This window comes from Hypanus sabinus, chromosome 5, assembly GCF_030144855.1.
Source record: "Hypanus sabinus isolate sHypSab1 chromosome 5, sHypSab1.hap1, whole genome shotgun sequence".
Classification (NCBI taxonomy): domain Eukaryota; kingdom Metazoa; phylum Chordata; class Chondrichthyes; order Myliobatiformes; family Dasyatidae; genus Hypanus; species Hypanus sabinus.
The window spans coordinates 175422146-175437438 of NC_082710.1; the positions used below are offsets into that span (position 1 = coordinate 175422146).

Here is a 15293-nt window from a genome sequence, read left to right on the forward strand (position 1 = left end):
CGTTAACAAAAGTTAAGAGCGTTCGTATTAGGACACAGCTATCTCAAATGTCATTAGAACAGCCGGAGGAGGCGATGAAGTCGCGCTCATGCAGTGGTGGAGTTTGATGTTGAGCGGCTTCAAACCTTCTCCGCCCTCTTCGACGACAGTGGGGAATTGCGTGGCTGTAGAGCAGAGCGATGAAAAGGAAGGTGGATTAGACCTCCGCTGAGACTCGCTGGGCAGGAATCAACAACGCTACGTACACAACTTTGGAAGAACTCAGCAGGTCAGGCACCGTCCGTGAGAAAAGAGTAGCCAACGTTTTGTGCTGAGACCCTTGATCAGGAATGGGCGGGGGGGGGGGGGGAGAGAGGGCCGAAGCCCAGTAATAGCGATAGGGGAAGGGGTAGGGCCGAGAGGCGCCAGCTGGAAAACCAATCAGGGGAAACAACAACACACACAAAATGCTGGTAGAACACAGCAGGCTAGGCAGCATCTATAGGGAGAAGCGATGTCGACGTTTTGGGCCGAGACCCTTCGTCAGGGTCAAAATAAAGGGGGTGGGGATAAGCATGAAAGAACTGTAGAGATAAAGGAGCAGAAAGCTGAAAGGGGAGAGAGGCAGAGAGGGAATTGGGATAGGGGGATGGGGAGGGAATTACCGGAAATTGGAGAATTCAACGTTCATACCTCCAGGCTGGAGGCTACCCAGTCGGTAGATGAGGTGTTGCTCCTCCAACCTGAGTTTGCCCTCACCATGGCAGTAGAGGAGGCCATGTATGGACATAACTAAATGGGAATGTGAAGCAGAGTTGAAGTGGGTGGCAACCGGGAGATCCTGTCTATTGGTGTTCGACGAAGCTGTCCCCCAATCTGTGTCGGGTCTTGCCGATGTAGAGGCGGCTGCACCGGGAGCACCGGATGCAATAGACAACTCCAGCAGACTCACACTGAAGTGTTGCCTCACCTGGAAGGACTGTCTGGGGCCCTGAGTGGTGGTAAGGGGGGAGGTGTGGGGACAGGTGTAGCATTTGCGCTTGCAGGGATAAATGCCAGGTGGGAGTTCCGTGGGGAGAGACGTGTGGACCAGGTAGTCGAGGAGAGAAAGATCCCCGCGAAAAGCTGAGAGGGGTAGGGAGGGAAAGATGTGCTGTAAGTGCCTGGTGGGAGATCTGTGGGGAGCGATGTTCATTCAGCCTGTGAGCCTCAGGCAGCAACCTGCATTTCCTCAATGAAAACACTGCCACCGTGCGGTCGGGTTCGGTAACGGGCAGTCGCTGCAAAACCAATCGTGGCGCAGATTTCCTTTTTTGGAAAAGATGCAGATTAAGGGTCTGGAACTCGTCACCAGTGAACTACAGCAGCTAATCAACTAATCTAGATTTGTAGTCTTTGTGGTAACGGTACTCTAGGGGGATGGTGTGTAAAAGTAGGAAGTAGGTATTTAAAATATTTGTTTGCCTTAATTCTGAGGGGTATGGCATAAGCCTGGATGTGGCTGGCGGAGAGAGGAAAGCATACTTACCTGGCAGGGGAGAGACCGTGATCATGAAGGCGGTTCTCCCAGGACGAGGCTATCCCATTGCACTCCGGGTGTGCTGACGCCTGCGATGTCCCCAAATGCGGGATACTCGACTGCAAAATTTGTGGTAGTGGGGGACTGCGTTCGCGCTCTACCCTGATTTTCAACTTTAAAAACAGAACCAAAAATTCACGTACACAATGCTTTATTTTGTTGTAAATGCTTCTTTAATCCTTTTCTAAATTTTGAGAGTCAATGTTTTATTGTAGACTACTTTAATTTGAGTAGGAACAGCGTTAACAAAAGTTAAGAGCGTTCGTATTAGGACACAGCTATCTCAAATGTCATTAGAACAGCCGGAGGAGGCGATGAAGTCGCGCTCATGCAGTGGTGGAGTTTGATGTTGAGCGGCTTCAAACCTTCTCCGCCCTCTTCGACGACAGTGGGGAATTGCGTGGCTGTAGAGCAGAGCGATGAAAAGGAAGGTGGATTAGACCTCCGCTGAGACTCGCTGGGCAGGAATCAACAACGCTACGTACACAACTTTGGAAGAACTCAGCAGGTCAGGCACCGTCCGTGAGAAAAGAGTAGCCAACGTTTTGTGCTGAGACCCTTGATCAGGAATGGGCGGGGGGGGGGGGGGAGAGAGGGCCGAAGCCCAGTAATAGCGATAGGGGAAGGGGTAGGGCCGAGAGGCGCCAGCTGGAAAACCAATCAGGGGAAACAACAACACACACAAAATGCTGGTAGAACACAGCAGGCTAGGCAGCATCTATAGGGAGAAGCGATGTCGACGTTTTGGGCCGAGACCCTTCGTCAGGGTCAAAATAAAGGGGGTGGGGATAAGCATGAAAGAACTGTAGAGATAAAGGAGCAGAAAGCTGAAAGGGGAGAGAGGCAGAGAGGGAATTGGGATAGGGGGATGGGGAGGGAATTACCGGAAATTGGAGAATTCAACGTTCATACCTCCAGGCTGGAGGCTACCCAGTCGGTAGATGAGGTGTTGCTCCTCCAACCTGAGTTTGCCCTCACCATGGCAGTAGAGGAGGCCATGTATGGACATAACTAAATGGGAATGTGAAGCAGAGTTGAAGTGGGTGGCAACCGGGAGATCCTGTCTATTGGTGTTCGACGAAGCTGTCCCCCAATCTGTGTCGGGTCTTGCCGATGTAGAGGCGGCTGCACCGGGAGCACCGGATGCAATAGACAACTCCAGCAGACTCACACTGAAGTGTTGCCTCACCTGGAAGGACTGTCTGGGGCCCTGAGTGGTGGTAAGGGGGGAGGTGTGGGGACAGGTGTAGCATTTGCGCTTGCAGGGATAAATGCCAGGTGGGAGTTCCGTGGGGAGAGACGTGTGGACCAGGTAGTCGAGGAGAGAAAGATCCCCGCGAAAAGCTGAGAGGGGTAGGGAGGGAAAGATGTGCTGTAAGTGCCTGGTGGGAGATCTGTGGGGAGCGATGTTCATTCAGCCTGTGAGCCTCAGGCAGCAACCTGCATTTCCTCAATGAAAACACTGCCACCGTGCGGTCGGGTTCGGTAACGGGCAGTCGCTGCAAAACCAATCGTGGCGCAGATTTCCTTTTTTGGAAAAGATGCAGATTAAGGGTCTGGAACTCGTCACCAGTGAACTACAGCAGCTAATCAACTAATCTAGATTTGTAGTCTTTGTGGTAACGGTACTCTAGGGGGATGGTGTGTAAAAGTAGGAAGTAGGTATTTAAAATATTTGTTTGCCTTAATTCTGAGGGGTATGGCATAAGCCTGGATGTGGCTGGCGGAGAGAGGAAAGCATACTTACCTGGCAGGGGAGAGACCGTGATCATGAAGGCGGTTCTCCCAGGACGAGGCTATCCCATTGCACTTCGGGTGTGCTGACGCCTGCGATGTCCCCAAATGCGGGATACTCGACTGCAAAATTTGTGGTAGTGGGGGACTGCGTTCGCGCTCTCCCCTGATTTTCAATGTAAAAACAGAACTACTAGATAATGGTTTTCTGCAACCGTTGTTTGGCTTCGTGGTTGGTCTGTCTTCTTTCGGCTTCGAAGCATGTTGGTTTGGTTTAAACCCTGCAAGAATACATCAACGCAGTTTTAAGAGCTTGTGGCGGCTCATTTCCTAGCGTATCCGAACCGACTCACAATTAGATAGCCTACGGGGGTTTGCGAGCACAGAGCTTTGGAGCCTCTTCGCCATGGGGGGCCGGTTGACAGAGGCTTAAAAGTGAGGCTGAAGTTTTCGAATAAAGTTTTTTCCTTCGACTGCAGTTACCGACTCCGTGTCGTAATTTTAGCGCTGTTTATAGCACACCGCTACAATTGGTGACCCCGACGGTCCAAACGATTTTTGGACCAGAAATGACCGACGCCGCCTCTGTTCATGCGGTTTCGTTGACACTGCCGGGTTTCTGGACACAGCGCCCGGACCTATGGTTCCAGCAAGCCGAAGCCCAATTCCACGTTCGCCGGATCACCTCAGAAGACACCCGCTACTACTACGTGGTGGGCTCCCTCGACCAGGACACAGCTGCCCAGGTCGCGGAGTTCGTACAGTCGCCCCCGGCAGACGGCAAGTACACGGAATTCAAAGCCCTGCTCCTCAGGATTTTCGGACTCTCACGGCGCGAGCGGGCTGCCCGTTTACTGCACCTGGATGGCTTGGGCGACAGACCTCCATCGGCTTTAATGAACGAGATGTTGTCTCTGGCCGAGGGACACACAGGCCTCATGTTTGAGCAGGCATTCCTGGAGCAGCTGCCCGAGGACATACGCCTGCTGCTGTCCGACGCGGATTTCAGTGACCCCCGGAAGGTGGCAGCCCGGGCGGACTTGCTGTGGAACGCCAAAAAGGTGAGCGGGGCGTCCATCGCACAGATCACCCAGCCACGCTCCCGGCAGCAAACCAGTCCAGGCCCGGCCGCAGAGCCCACTAACCCCCGGCCCAATGACCACTGGTGCTTCTACCACCAGCGGTGGGGCGCAGAAGCCCGCCGTTGCCGCCCTGCAAGTTCCCGGGAAACGCCAGGGCCAGCCGCCGCTGATGGCTACGGCGGCTGGCCATCGGGATAGCCTCCTGTATGTGTGGGATAGCAGGTCGGGACGCCGCTTTTTGGTCGATACTGGGGCTGAGGTCAGCGTTTTACCTCCGACAAGTTACGACACTCGCAGCAGGGCACCGGGTCCCCCCCTGAGGGCCGTGAATGGCAGCACAGTAAGGACCTATGGCACCCGTCAGGTGCAGCTACAGTTCGGCCCCAGCCAGTTCACGTGGGACTTCACACTGGCCGCCGTAGCCCAACCGCTTCTGGGTGCGGATTTTTTGCGAGCTCACAGCCTGCTGGTTGACCTGCCCAGGAAGAGACTGGTACACGCCGAGACCTTTCAGACGTTCTCCCTGGGCGCGGCCCAGTTGCCAGCCCCTCACCTCGGCTCCATCACGCTGTCCGACAACGACTTCACCAGGGTCCTGGCGGAGTTCCCATCGGTTCTGGCACCGCAGTTCACAGCAGCCATGCCCAGGCACGGCGTACAGCACCACATCCCGACACAGGGACCACCCCTCCATGCCCGTGCTCGGCGGCTTCCCCCGGACAAGCTCCGACTGGCGAAGGAGGAGTTCCAGAGAATGGAGGAATTGGGGATCATCCGGCGGTCCGACAGCCCCTGGGCTTCCCCCCTGCACATGGTGCCCAAAGCGACGGGGGGCTGGAGACCGTGCGGCGACTACCGCAGGCTGAACGAGGCTACCACACCGGACCGCTACCCTGTGCCGCACATTCAGGACTTTGCGGCAAACCTGCACGGCGCCCGGATCTTCTCCAAGGTCGACCTTGTCCGAGGGTACCATCAAATCCCGATGCATCCTGACGACGTCCCCAAGACGGCTCTCATCACCCCGTTTGGCCTCTTCGAGTTCCTCCGCATGCCGTTCGGCCTGAAGAATGCCGCACAGACGTTCCAGCGGTTAATGGACGCGGTGGGACGGGACCTGGACTTCGCGTTCATCTATTTGGATGACATCCTCATAGCCAGCGGCAGTCGTCAGGAGCATCTGTCCCACCTCCGTCAACTCTGCGCCCGACTGAGTGAGTACGGTCTTACAATCAACCCTGCCAAATGCCAGTTCGGACTTGATACCATTGACTTCCTGGGCCACAGGATTACTAAAGACGGGGCAACCCCTCTGCCCGCTAAGGTAGATGCGGTCCGCCACTTCCCCCGACCCACCACGGTCAAAGGCCTTCAGGAATTCGTAGGTATGGTCAATTTCTACCGCCGCTTCCTCCCTTCAGCTGCCCGGATCATGCGCCCCCTGTTCGCCCTGATGTCGGGTCCGAGCAAGGACATTACCTGGGACGAGGAGTCCGCCGCCGCTTTCGTTCAAACGAAGGAAGCTTTGGCTGACGCCGCAATGCTAGTACATCCCAGAATGGACACCCCTACCGCCCTCACAGTGGACGCATCAAACACGGCAGTCGGTGGGGTGCTGGAGCAGCTCATCGCAGGTCGCTGGCAACCCCTGGCGTTTTTCAGCAAACACCTGCGGCCACCCGAGCTCAAGTACAGTGCTTTTGACCGGGAACTGTTGGCGCTCTACCTGGCAATCCGGCATTTCAGGTACTTCCTAGAAGGTCGGCCCTTCACTGCGTTCACGGACCACAAACCACTTACCTTTGCGTTTACGAAAGCGTCCGACCCCTGGTCGTCCCGCCAGCAACGCCACCTGTCCTACATCTCTGAATACACAACGGATGTCCGGCACGTCTCGGGTAAGGACAATGTCGTGGCGGATGCGCTCTCTCGCCCTACCGTTCATGCCCTTTCCCAAGGGGTAGACTTTGAGGCACTGGCAGAGGCACAGCAGGTAGATGAGGAGATTCCGAGTTACAGGACTGCAGTCTCTGGTTTGCAGCTCCAGGACCTCCCCATAGGCCCAGGTGAGAGGACCCTACTCTGTGACGTCGCCACCAACCAGCCCCGTCCGGTCGTCCCCGCAGCCTGGCGGCGACGTGTTTTCGACTCCATTCATAACTTGGCGCATCCCTCCATCCGGACAACTGTCCGGATGGTTTCCAGCAGGTTCGTTTGGCACGGACTCCGCAAACAGGTCAGTGAATGGGCCAGGACGTGCATGCACTGCCAGACGGCCAAGGTTCAGCGGCACACCAAAGCCCCACCGCAGCAGTTCCATCCCGCCCACCGGCGTTTCGACCACATTCATGTGGATATCGTGGGCCCCCTGCCAGTGTCGCGCGGAGCGCGTTACCTCCTGACTATCGTGGACCGGTTCACAAGATGGCCAGAGGCGGTCCCGCTCACCGACACCACCTCCGAATCTTGCGCCCGAGCCCTGATCGCCACCTGGATATCCCGCTTTGGTGTACCAGCCCACATTACCTCCGACAGAGGCGCCCAGTTCACCTCCAGCCTGTGGTCAGCTATGGCCAGCCTTTTGGGGACTCAGCTGCACCACACCACTGCCTACCACCCACAGTCGAACGGGCTAGTGGAGCGTTTCCACCGTCACCTGAAGTCGGCCCTCATGGCCCGCCTGCGAGGAGCCAACTGGGCGGACGAGCTTCCCTGGGTCCTTCTCGGCATCCGCACAGCGCCCAAGGACGACCTGCACGCCTCGTCGGCCGAGTTGGTATACGGCGCGCCCCTGGCCGTCCCCGGGGAGTTCCTACCAGCCCCGAGGGGGCAAGAGGAAGAACCCGCTGCAGTCCTGGGCAGACTTCGCGAGAAGCTCGGTAACCTGGCCCCCATACCCACTTCACAGCATGGGCGGCACCCGACCTGCGTACCCAAAGACCTACGGAACTGTAAGTTTGTGTTTGTACGAAGGGGCGGGCATCGGCCACCGCTGCAGCGGCCATACGAGGGGCCGTTTACGGTGCTCCGGAACAACGGGTCCACGTTCGTGCTGGACGTTGGGGGGAAGGAGGAGGTTTTCACGGTGGACCGCCTCAAGCCGGCCCATGTGGACCTGGCGCAACCGGCCGAGTTTCCGGCGCCTCGGCGCAGAGGCCGACCTCCCAAGCAGGTTCTGGCCCAGGCTGTGGACATTGGGGGGTGTATCGCCGGTTCTGGGGGGGGGTTATGTGGCGGCTCATTTCCTAGCGTATGCGAACCGACTCACAATTAGATAGCCTACGGGGGTTTGCGAGCACAGAGCTTTGGAGCCTCTTCGCCATGGGGGGCCGGTTGACAGAGGCTTAAAAGTGAGGCTGAAGTTTTCGAATAAAGTTTTTCCTTCGACTGCAGTTACCGACTCCGTGTCGTAATTTTAGCGCTGTTTGTAGCACACCGCTACAAGCTTATTTTGTGGAGAAACGACTCGGGGCTGTTTCTGACCGACAAAGATAATTTATTGATCCCGAAGGAAATTGGGTTTCGTTACAGTCGCACCAACTAAGAATACAGAAGAAATATCGCAAAATAAAACCACAAATAATTAAATTATGCCAAGTGGAAATTAGCCAGCACCAGCCTAATTGGCTCAGGGTGTCTGACACTCCGAGGGAGGAGTTGGAAAGTTTGATGGCCGCAGGCAGGAATGACTTATGACGCTCAGTGTTGCATCTCGGTGCAATGAGTCTGGCTGAATGTACTCCTGTGCCTAACCAGTACATTATTGAGTGGATGACTCCAAGATGGCATGCAACTTGGACAGCATCCTCTTTTCAGACACCACCATCAGAGAGTCCAGTTCCACCCCCACAACATCACTGGCCTTTTTTTGCTGATTCTGTTGGTGTCTGCTACCCTCAGCCTGCTGCCCCAGCACACAACAGCAAACATGATAGCACTGGCCACCACACTCGTAGAACATCCTCAGCATCGTTCGGCGGATGTTAAAGGACCTCAGCCTCCTCAGGAAATAGGGACAGCTCTAACCCTTCTTGTAGGCCGTTTTCAAAGCTTCCTTTCAAAAAAAAAATCCCTCAGCTTCAGGAATTTACTCAAGTCTGTGTGTTGATCCAGTATTGCTGGTGATATCATTCCAATGACTTGACGGCCCACTATAGGTTGTCCTCGTCTGGGGACAGAGTGGTGGGGTGGCTCTGTCGTGTGAGGATCCGAATTTAACAGGTTTCAATTGTACTTTTCTCCTTCTTAGTAATGCCACCAACATCGCGGATATTACCCCAGTATCTCTTCAGTAACAAACAGGAGAGAATTCCTATCCTCAGGAATACTTCCATTCCATTAAACCTCCTGTAAGCAACTGCCCTGGGTGTCAGTGTCCTCGAGAGAAATGGCGTCTTGTATACACGTACTGTGAACACAAATTAGGAGGAACTTCCTTAGTCAAAGTGTGAATCTGCCGAGGCCCCAAGTCATTGGATATATTTAGGAGATTGGTACTTCCTTCATTAGTGAGGGTATCAAAGAGGGAGAGAAAGAGAGAGAGAGAGGGGGAGAAAGCAGGAGAATGGGATTGAGGAGGGAAATAAATAAGCAATAATCCTATACTGAATCAGTATCGATCAGCTTAATGGACTCATTCTGTTCCTCTGTTAATGGGCTTATCGACGGGGTGAGATTTCAGTCAAGGAGTCTATGTACAGCCTACAGAAATGCCTGCAAGGCTTGAAATGATTAGTACGTAAAAATTCTTTGTAAACTCAACTCAGAAAATGCACACACATTCACTCATAATCATACGTTCCCCCCCCCCCCTCATCTACCTGTCCAGACCCACACTCCTCACCACAGAGCCGACTGCAACAACCAGTCCTCATTCCCAGCATGTGGGTGTGGAATCCTCCCCCAAGGCAGCTAATTATACTTTGTCGGGGGGCAATGTTGGAGCTGCTGGCCAAGGCCAACATCACTGGATCTGTCCACGTTGAGGGTTAGTCACCTTCCTGAAGGACCACAGGCCTTCTGGTAAAGTAATGCCACACGGAACTTGTGAGAGTGGGGAAGTGTTAACAACCAGATCCAGAAACAAGGAACAGTGTGATGGGATCTGGGAGGAAGATATCCCTGGGAAAGGGAGCCTGGGGAAGGGTCACCCGATTATATGCAGCAGTATTTTAACACCCATAAATTGGGGACATTCGATTTTTTAAATCAAAAGAAAAACCTTCCTTCCCAGCTACACTGGTATTTAAATAAAATTACAGACAATTGAAAAATTAAACAATTTATTCAAAGCATATATAACAAGATATTCAATACTGTACAAAATTTACATTCCAAAAGAAGTGACATTAAAAAAAAATACCCCCGATACAGAGAACCCGATCAAAGGAATTGAATAGTCCAGTTACCAGTGTTTACAATTAGAACATCACAGCCAGACTCAGGACATTGACATGACCCAGTGGTGTTACAGTGGAGACTATTCCCAAGAGCCAACATCAGCATCAGACCCACTGAAGTGTCCAGAGAGCTCAAACCGAGCAAGCCCCATACTGTCACATTTACAGTCCTTTAATCCACCTCCTCAATAGTTGGTCCAGAGGAACTGGCATTCCCAGCCTGTGCCCTGCATGATTCCCCTGCGCCTGCTCCTTGGTACAGTTTGGCAATGATGGGGTTGCAGACTTTTTCCAGCTCTTTCTGCTTGTGCTCAAACTCTTCCTTCTCTGCCATCTGATTCTTCTCCAGCCATGATATTGCCTCGTTGCACAGGTCAATAACTTTCCTCTTGTCTTCTGCACTGATCTTCCCAGCCATCTTCTCATCCTCCACAGAGCCCTTCATGTTGAAGGCATAGGACTCCAGGGAGTTCTTGGCTGCAATCTTCTGCCGCTGCATTTCATCCTCATTCTTGTACTTCTCGGCCTCCTGCACCATCCTGTCAATTTCCTCCTTACTCAGCCTGCCCTTGTCGTTGGTGATGGTGATCTTGTTTGTTTTCCCAGTGCTCTTGTCGACAGCAGAGACATTGAGGATGCCATTGGCGTCAATATCGAAGGTCACCTCAATCTGGGGTACGCCACGAGGAGCGGGAGGGATGCCACTCAACTCAAACTTGCCCAGAAGGTTGTTGTCCTTGGTCATGGCTCTCTCGCCTTCATACACCTGAATAAGGACACCAGGCTGGTTATCGGAGTAGGTGCTGAAGATCTGGGTCTGCTTGGTGGGGATGGTGGTGTTCCGCTTGATAAGGGTGGTCATGACTCCACCTGCCGTCTCCAGCCCCAACGACAGAGCAGCAACATCCAGGAGTAGCAGATCCTGAACATTCTCCGACTTGTCCCCCATCAGAATGGCCGCCTGGACAGCTGCCCCATAGGCCACGGCCTCATCGGGGTTGATGCTCTTGTTCAGCTCCCTACCGTTGAAGAAATCTTGCAGCAGCTTCTGGATCTTGGGGATGCGGGTGGAGCCTCCGACCAGGACAATCTCATGGATCTGGGATTTGTCCAGCTTGGCATCCCTCAGGGCTTTCTCCACTGGCTCCAGAGTGCCCCTGAACAGGTCAGAGTTCAGCTCCTCAAACCGAGCCCTGGTGATTGAGGTGTAGAAATCAACACCCTCAAACAGAGAGTCAATCTCAATACTGGCTTGGGTGCTGGAAGACAGGGTTCTCTTTGCTCTCTCGCAGGCCGTCCGCAGCCTCCTCACCGCTCTCTTGTTCTGGCTGATGTCCTTCTTGTATTTCCGCTTGAACTCCTCAATGAAGTGATTGACCATGCGGTTGTCAAAGTCCTCTCCTCCCAGGTGGGTATCACCGGCTGTCGATTTCACTTCAAAGATCCCGTCATCAATGGAGAGAATGGAGACGTCGAAGGTGCCACCACCCAGGTCAAAGATGAGGACATTACGCTCCCCTTTCCCTTTCTTGTCCAGGCCATAGGCAATGGCAGCTGCTGTCGGTTCATTGATGACACGCAGGACATTGAGACCCGCTATCACACCAGCATCTTTGGTTGCCTGGCGCTGGGAGTCATTGAAATAGGCAGGAACGGTAACGACAGCGTTGGTGACATTGTGGCCGAGGTAAGCCTCAGCAATCTCCTTCATCTTGGTCAGCACCATGGAGGAGATTTCCTCTGGGGAAAAGGTCTTGTTCTCCCCCTTGTACTCCACCTTCACCTTGGGTTTCCCTCCGTCACTCACCACCTGGAAGGGCCAGTGCTTCATGTCAGACTGCACCGTCGGGTCATCAAACCTCCTCCCGATGAGCCGCTTGGCATCAAAGATGGTGTTGGCGGGGTTCATTGCCACTTGGTTCTTGGCCGCATCGCCGATGAGCCTCTCGGTGTCGTTGAAGGCCACATAGCTGGGGGTGGTGCGGTTGCCCTGGTCATTGGCGATGATCTCCACCTTGCCATGCTGGAAGACCCCCACACAGGAGTAGGTGGTGCCCAGATCGATCCCGATGGCTGTCCCCTTGGATGCAAGCATCTGTGTTTCTGATGAAAGCTCCGACGTTCCTTATTGAAATACCAGAAGGACTTCCTTGCTTCTCCAAGCCGATCGTTACTGCATGGCTTGCTGCTCCGTCCCTTAATATAGTCCCAGCGCGGCTATGTGGGCGGTGCTTCGTTCTTGAGGGACGTCTAGGTAAACCAATGAAAACGTGGGCGAGTGACTCACCGCCGAAGGTTGGAGAAGGTTCCGAGGCGGCGGCCAATGACAGCGCTGCTAGTCCGAGACTTTCCGGGGCTTCGCGAAAATTCTGGAAATAGCGAGGAAGATCTGGGGCAGTCAGGGAGGTTCCGGCAGAAACCGAGTCATTCAGGAACCCTTTGAAACACTTGTTAAACTGTACGAAACAAGCAATATTGCACCTCTTCCAAAAGTTCCCTCTGCGCAAGAAAAAGTCTCAAGCACCTTCTGGGGAGAGAATTCTCCGGCCTTAAGGGACGAAGCGAGTAAACAAGGAACGACAGCTCTGGGTAATACCTGCAGGACCAAATTAGCAACAGAACAAACACTTAAAAGAGAAAGTCAGAGTTTGTGACATTTAATTTTGACAAAAGGAATTTTGTGGTGTTGGCGACCAGAACAGGGCGGGACACGGAGTTTAAAAAAGAATTTTTAGGCTGACAGAAGTGATGAAGTTTGCGCGGGTTCTTTTGTTTCGGTATAAATATACAGGTTCAAATGTCAGAAATACTCCTTTTGCAGCCCAGTACAGTACACTGCAAGGAGAGTTGACTTAAACAGGTTTAAATAAATTATCCGTAACGGAGCGATGTTAGTGTTATGATAATAACGTTAGTGGATGAACAGCTCTGATGGGCAGAAGGGTAAAGAGTTGCCCATATTCCCCCCCCCCCCCGGGAGAATCACAAACTGTTACTGTTACCATGCTGCTAATGAGAGAGAAAGAGAGACAAAGGGAAAACATACTGGGACTGGAATATCTGCTTCAGACAAGGGAGAGAGAACACCGGGAGAGAGATTTATTGACCCACCATATTATGACTCCTGTAAGACTTATGGCTCCGGAGATGGCTGTTTACTTGGTACCATTCTGTTCATTAAAATTCCTCAGTGGACAGCCGGAGTGGGCTGGTTTGATGGACTAAGCCATTCAAAACTTATTGAGACCTGAGACCCCGTGAGTAGGGATAAAAATGAGGTCTGGGGAGACACCCCTCAGACACACCAGGAGACACACCAGTGAGCACTGCTTGAGTGTTGGAACCCACGGGAAGGTGTGGGGTATCAGGGACCGAACAAAGGATCGGTCAGTTTAACTCAGTGTTTATAGCAGGGCCGGTGGGGGCTTGTGTGTGTGTGTCCACCCTTGCCTGGGTGACGAGTCCACCACAGAAGAATGGTCTAGCTGAAGGACAGAGGGGTCATAGCTGAATGGCCACAACACATCGACGGATCAAGAACGTAAAGGAAGGTTTGGCTAACTTTAGCTGTCACGGTTCGCTCTCTCTCTCTCTTTCTCTCTCTCTCTCTCTCTCTCTCTCTCTCTTTCTCTCCAATGATTAAAACACAAGAACCAACAACTACCTCAGCACGTATGAACTGAACTGAACTTTGTATTCACATATGACAATTCATTAACCCCTAGACATCAATGGAGCTTGTTTATTATTGATTATTATTATACCCACACTTTTAGGGTTAGTATTGCTAACGTGTATTATCTATACATTTGCATTGTTGATATTAATGTGTATATTTTACTAATAAACACTGTTTGAAAATAGTCCCACCAGACTCCTAATGGATTCTTTCATCTTTGCTGGTAAGACACCCAGTTACGGGGTATGTAACAACAATAACAGTTATCAGATCCTCCCAGAGTCTTCACGAGATCTATCTCGCCACCTCCAGAGTTTTCGCGAAGCCCCGTCGGCTCCCAGCGCTACTACCCATGTAGTGTCGGTTATGAAACCAACATCGAGTGTCTGCATGGTGTGGGGATAATATTGTTGTTCAGATTTATATAATGACAAATTAATGACAAGTCTCCCCCTCCTACTTTCAAATCCCTTACTATCTTTTCTTTCAGTTAGTCCTGACGAAGGGTCTCGGCCCGAAACGCCGACTGTACTTCTTCCAAAAGTTGCTGCCTGGCCTGCTGCTTTCCACCAGCATTTTGTGTGTGTTGTATATAATTTGTTTATGGGATTGTAAGTTCCCCGATGACTTTTTAGTGATATTGCCCTAATGCGTTGACTCGCTGCTGGAGGTTCCCTTGGCCCAGAGGTCTAAGGTGCTCGGTTCAGCTCCGGATGAGAATCGCGTCTGTCACAGACGTACACTCAATGGGCACTTTACTAGGTACAGGACAGTTGTGTGTCTGCTGGTTAATGTAAAAGAACTGATCAGCCAATCATGTGGCAGCAGCTCAATGCATAAAAGCATTCAGACATTGTTGAGTTGTTGTCCAGACCAAACATTGGAATGGGGAAGAAATGTGACTTTTTAGGTGACTTTTACTGTGGAATGACTGTTGGTGCCAGACAGGGTGGTTTGAGTATCTCAAAATCTACTGATCTCTCGGATTTTTGTTCACAACATTCACTAAAGCTTACAGAGAATGGTGTGTAAAGCAAAAACATGCAGAGAGTGAAAATGCCTTGTTATTGAGAAGGTCAGAGAAGAATGGCCTGTCTGGTTCTGGATGACAGGAAGGTGACAGTAACTGAAGAATCCACGTGGTACCACACTGGTGTGCAGAAGAGCCTCTCTGAATGAACAACACATAGAACATTGAAATGGACGTGTTAGAGCACAGACGCACACTAAGACAGAATTTATTATGTGTGGGATGTACCGAATAACGTGGCCACTGAGTGTAAATCTCCCCCAGTGTGTGGGTGATTGATTGGTGTAAGTGTGTGTTTGTAGGTCAGTGCAGAATGATGGGGATTGGTTCATACAGAATGATGCCATGACTTTACTGTCCTTCCATACCCACAAACAGGTCAAAATTGGGCTCGGTTTGAGCTCTCTAGACACTTCAGTGGGTCTGATGCTGATGTTGGCTCTTGGGAATAGTCTCCACTGTAACACCACTGGGTCATGTCAATGTCCTGAGTCTGGCTGTGATGTTCTAATTGTAAACACTGGTAACTGGACTATTCAATTCCTTTGATCGGGTTCTCTGTATTGGGGGTATTTTTTTTAATGTCACCTCTTTTGGAATGTAAATTTTGTACAGTTTTAAATATCTTGTTATATATGCTTTGAATAAATTGTTTAATTTTTCAATTGTTTGTAATTTTATTTAAATACCAGCCTAGCTGGGAAGGAAGGATTTTTCTTTTGATTTAAAAAAATCAAAGATCCGTACCGGTCTGTAGGGAGAAAAGGCCACAGACTCCACAGCCTCCCGCAGCTTCCTGTCGACTGTCACG

The 15293-nt window shown here is 52.0% G+C and overlaps 1 protein-coding gene and 2 non-coding genes across 3 annotated transcripts; 2 read left to right on the plus strand and 1 right to left on the minus strand.

Annotated features, from left to right (window-relative positions):
• Nucleotides 1-1499: 1499 nt before the first annotated feature.
• On the plus strand, nt 1500-1663 carry LOC132394888 (U1 spliceosomal RNA). Its single transcript, XR_009512434.1, has one exon. It is a non-coding gene; the product is annotated as a U1 spliceosomal RNA (small nuclear RNA).
• A 1634-nt stretch (nt 1664-3297) lies between these two features.
• Nucleotides 3298-3461, plus strand: LOC132394871 (U1 spliceosomal RNA). The gene has a single exon (XR_009512417.1). It is a non-coding gene; the product is annotated as a U1 spliceosomal RNA (small nuclear RNA).
• A 6178-nt stretch (nt 3462-9639) lies between these two features.
• LOC132394647 (heat shock cognate 71 kDa protein-like) lies at nt 9640-11892 on the minus strand. The gene has a single exon (XM_059971002.1). The coding sequence runs from the start codon at nt 11866-11868 to the stop codon at nt 9946-9948; it is 1923 nt and encodes a 640-aa protein (XP_059826985.1). The 5' UTR covers nt 11869-11892; the 3' UTR covers nt 9640-9945.
• Nucleotides 11893-15293: the final 3401 nt, after the last annotated feature.

Bases quoted from the DNA above. Each gene is read 5' to 3' on its own strand.
- LOC132394647 (XM_059971002.1), bottom strand. From the start codon at position 11,868: ATGCTTGCATCCAAGGGGACAGCCATCGGGATCGATCTGGGCACCACC.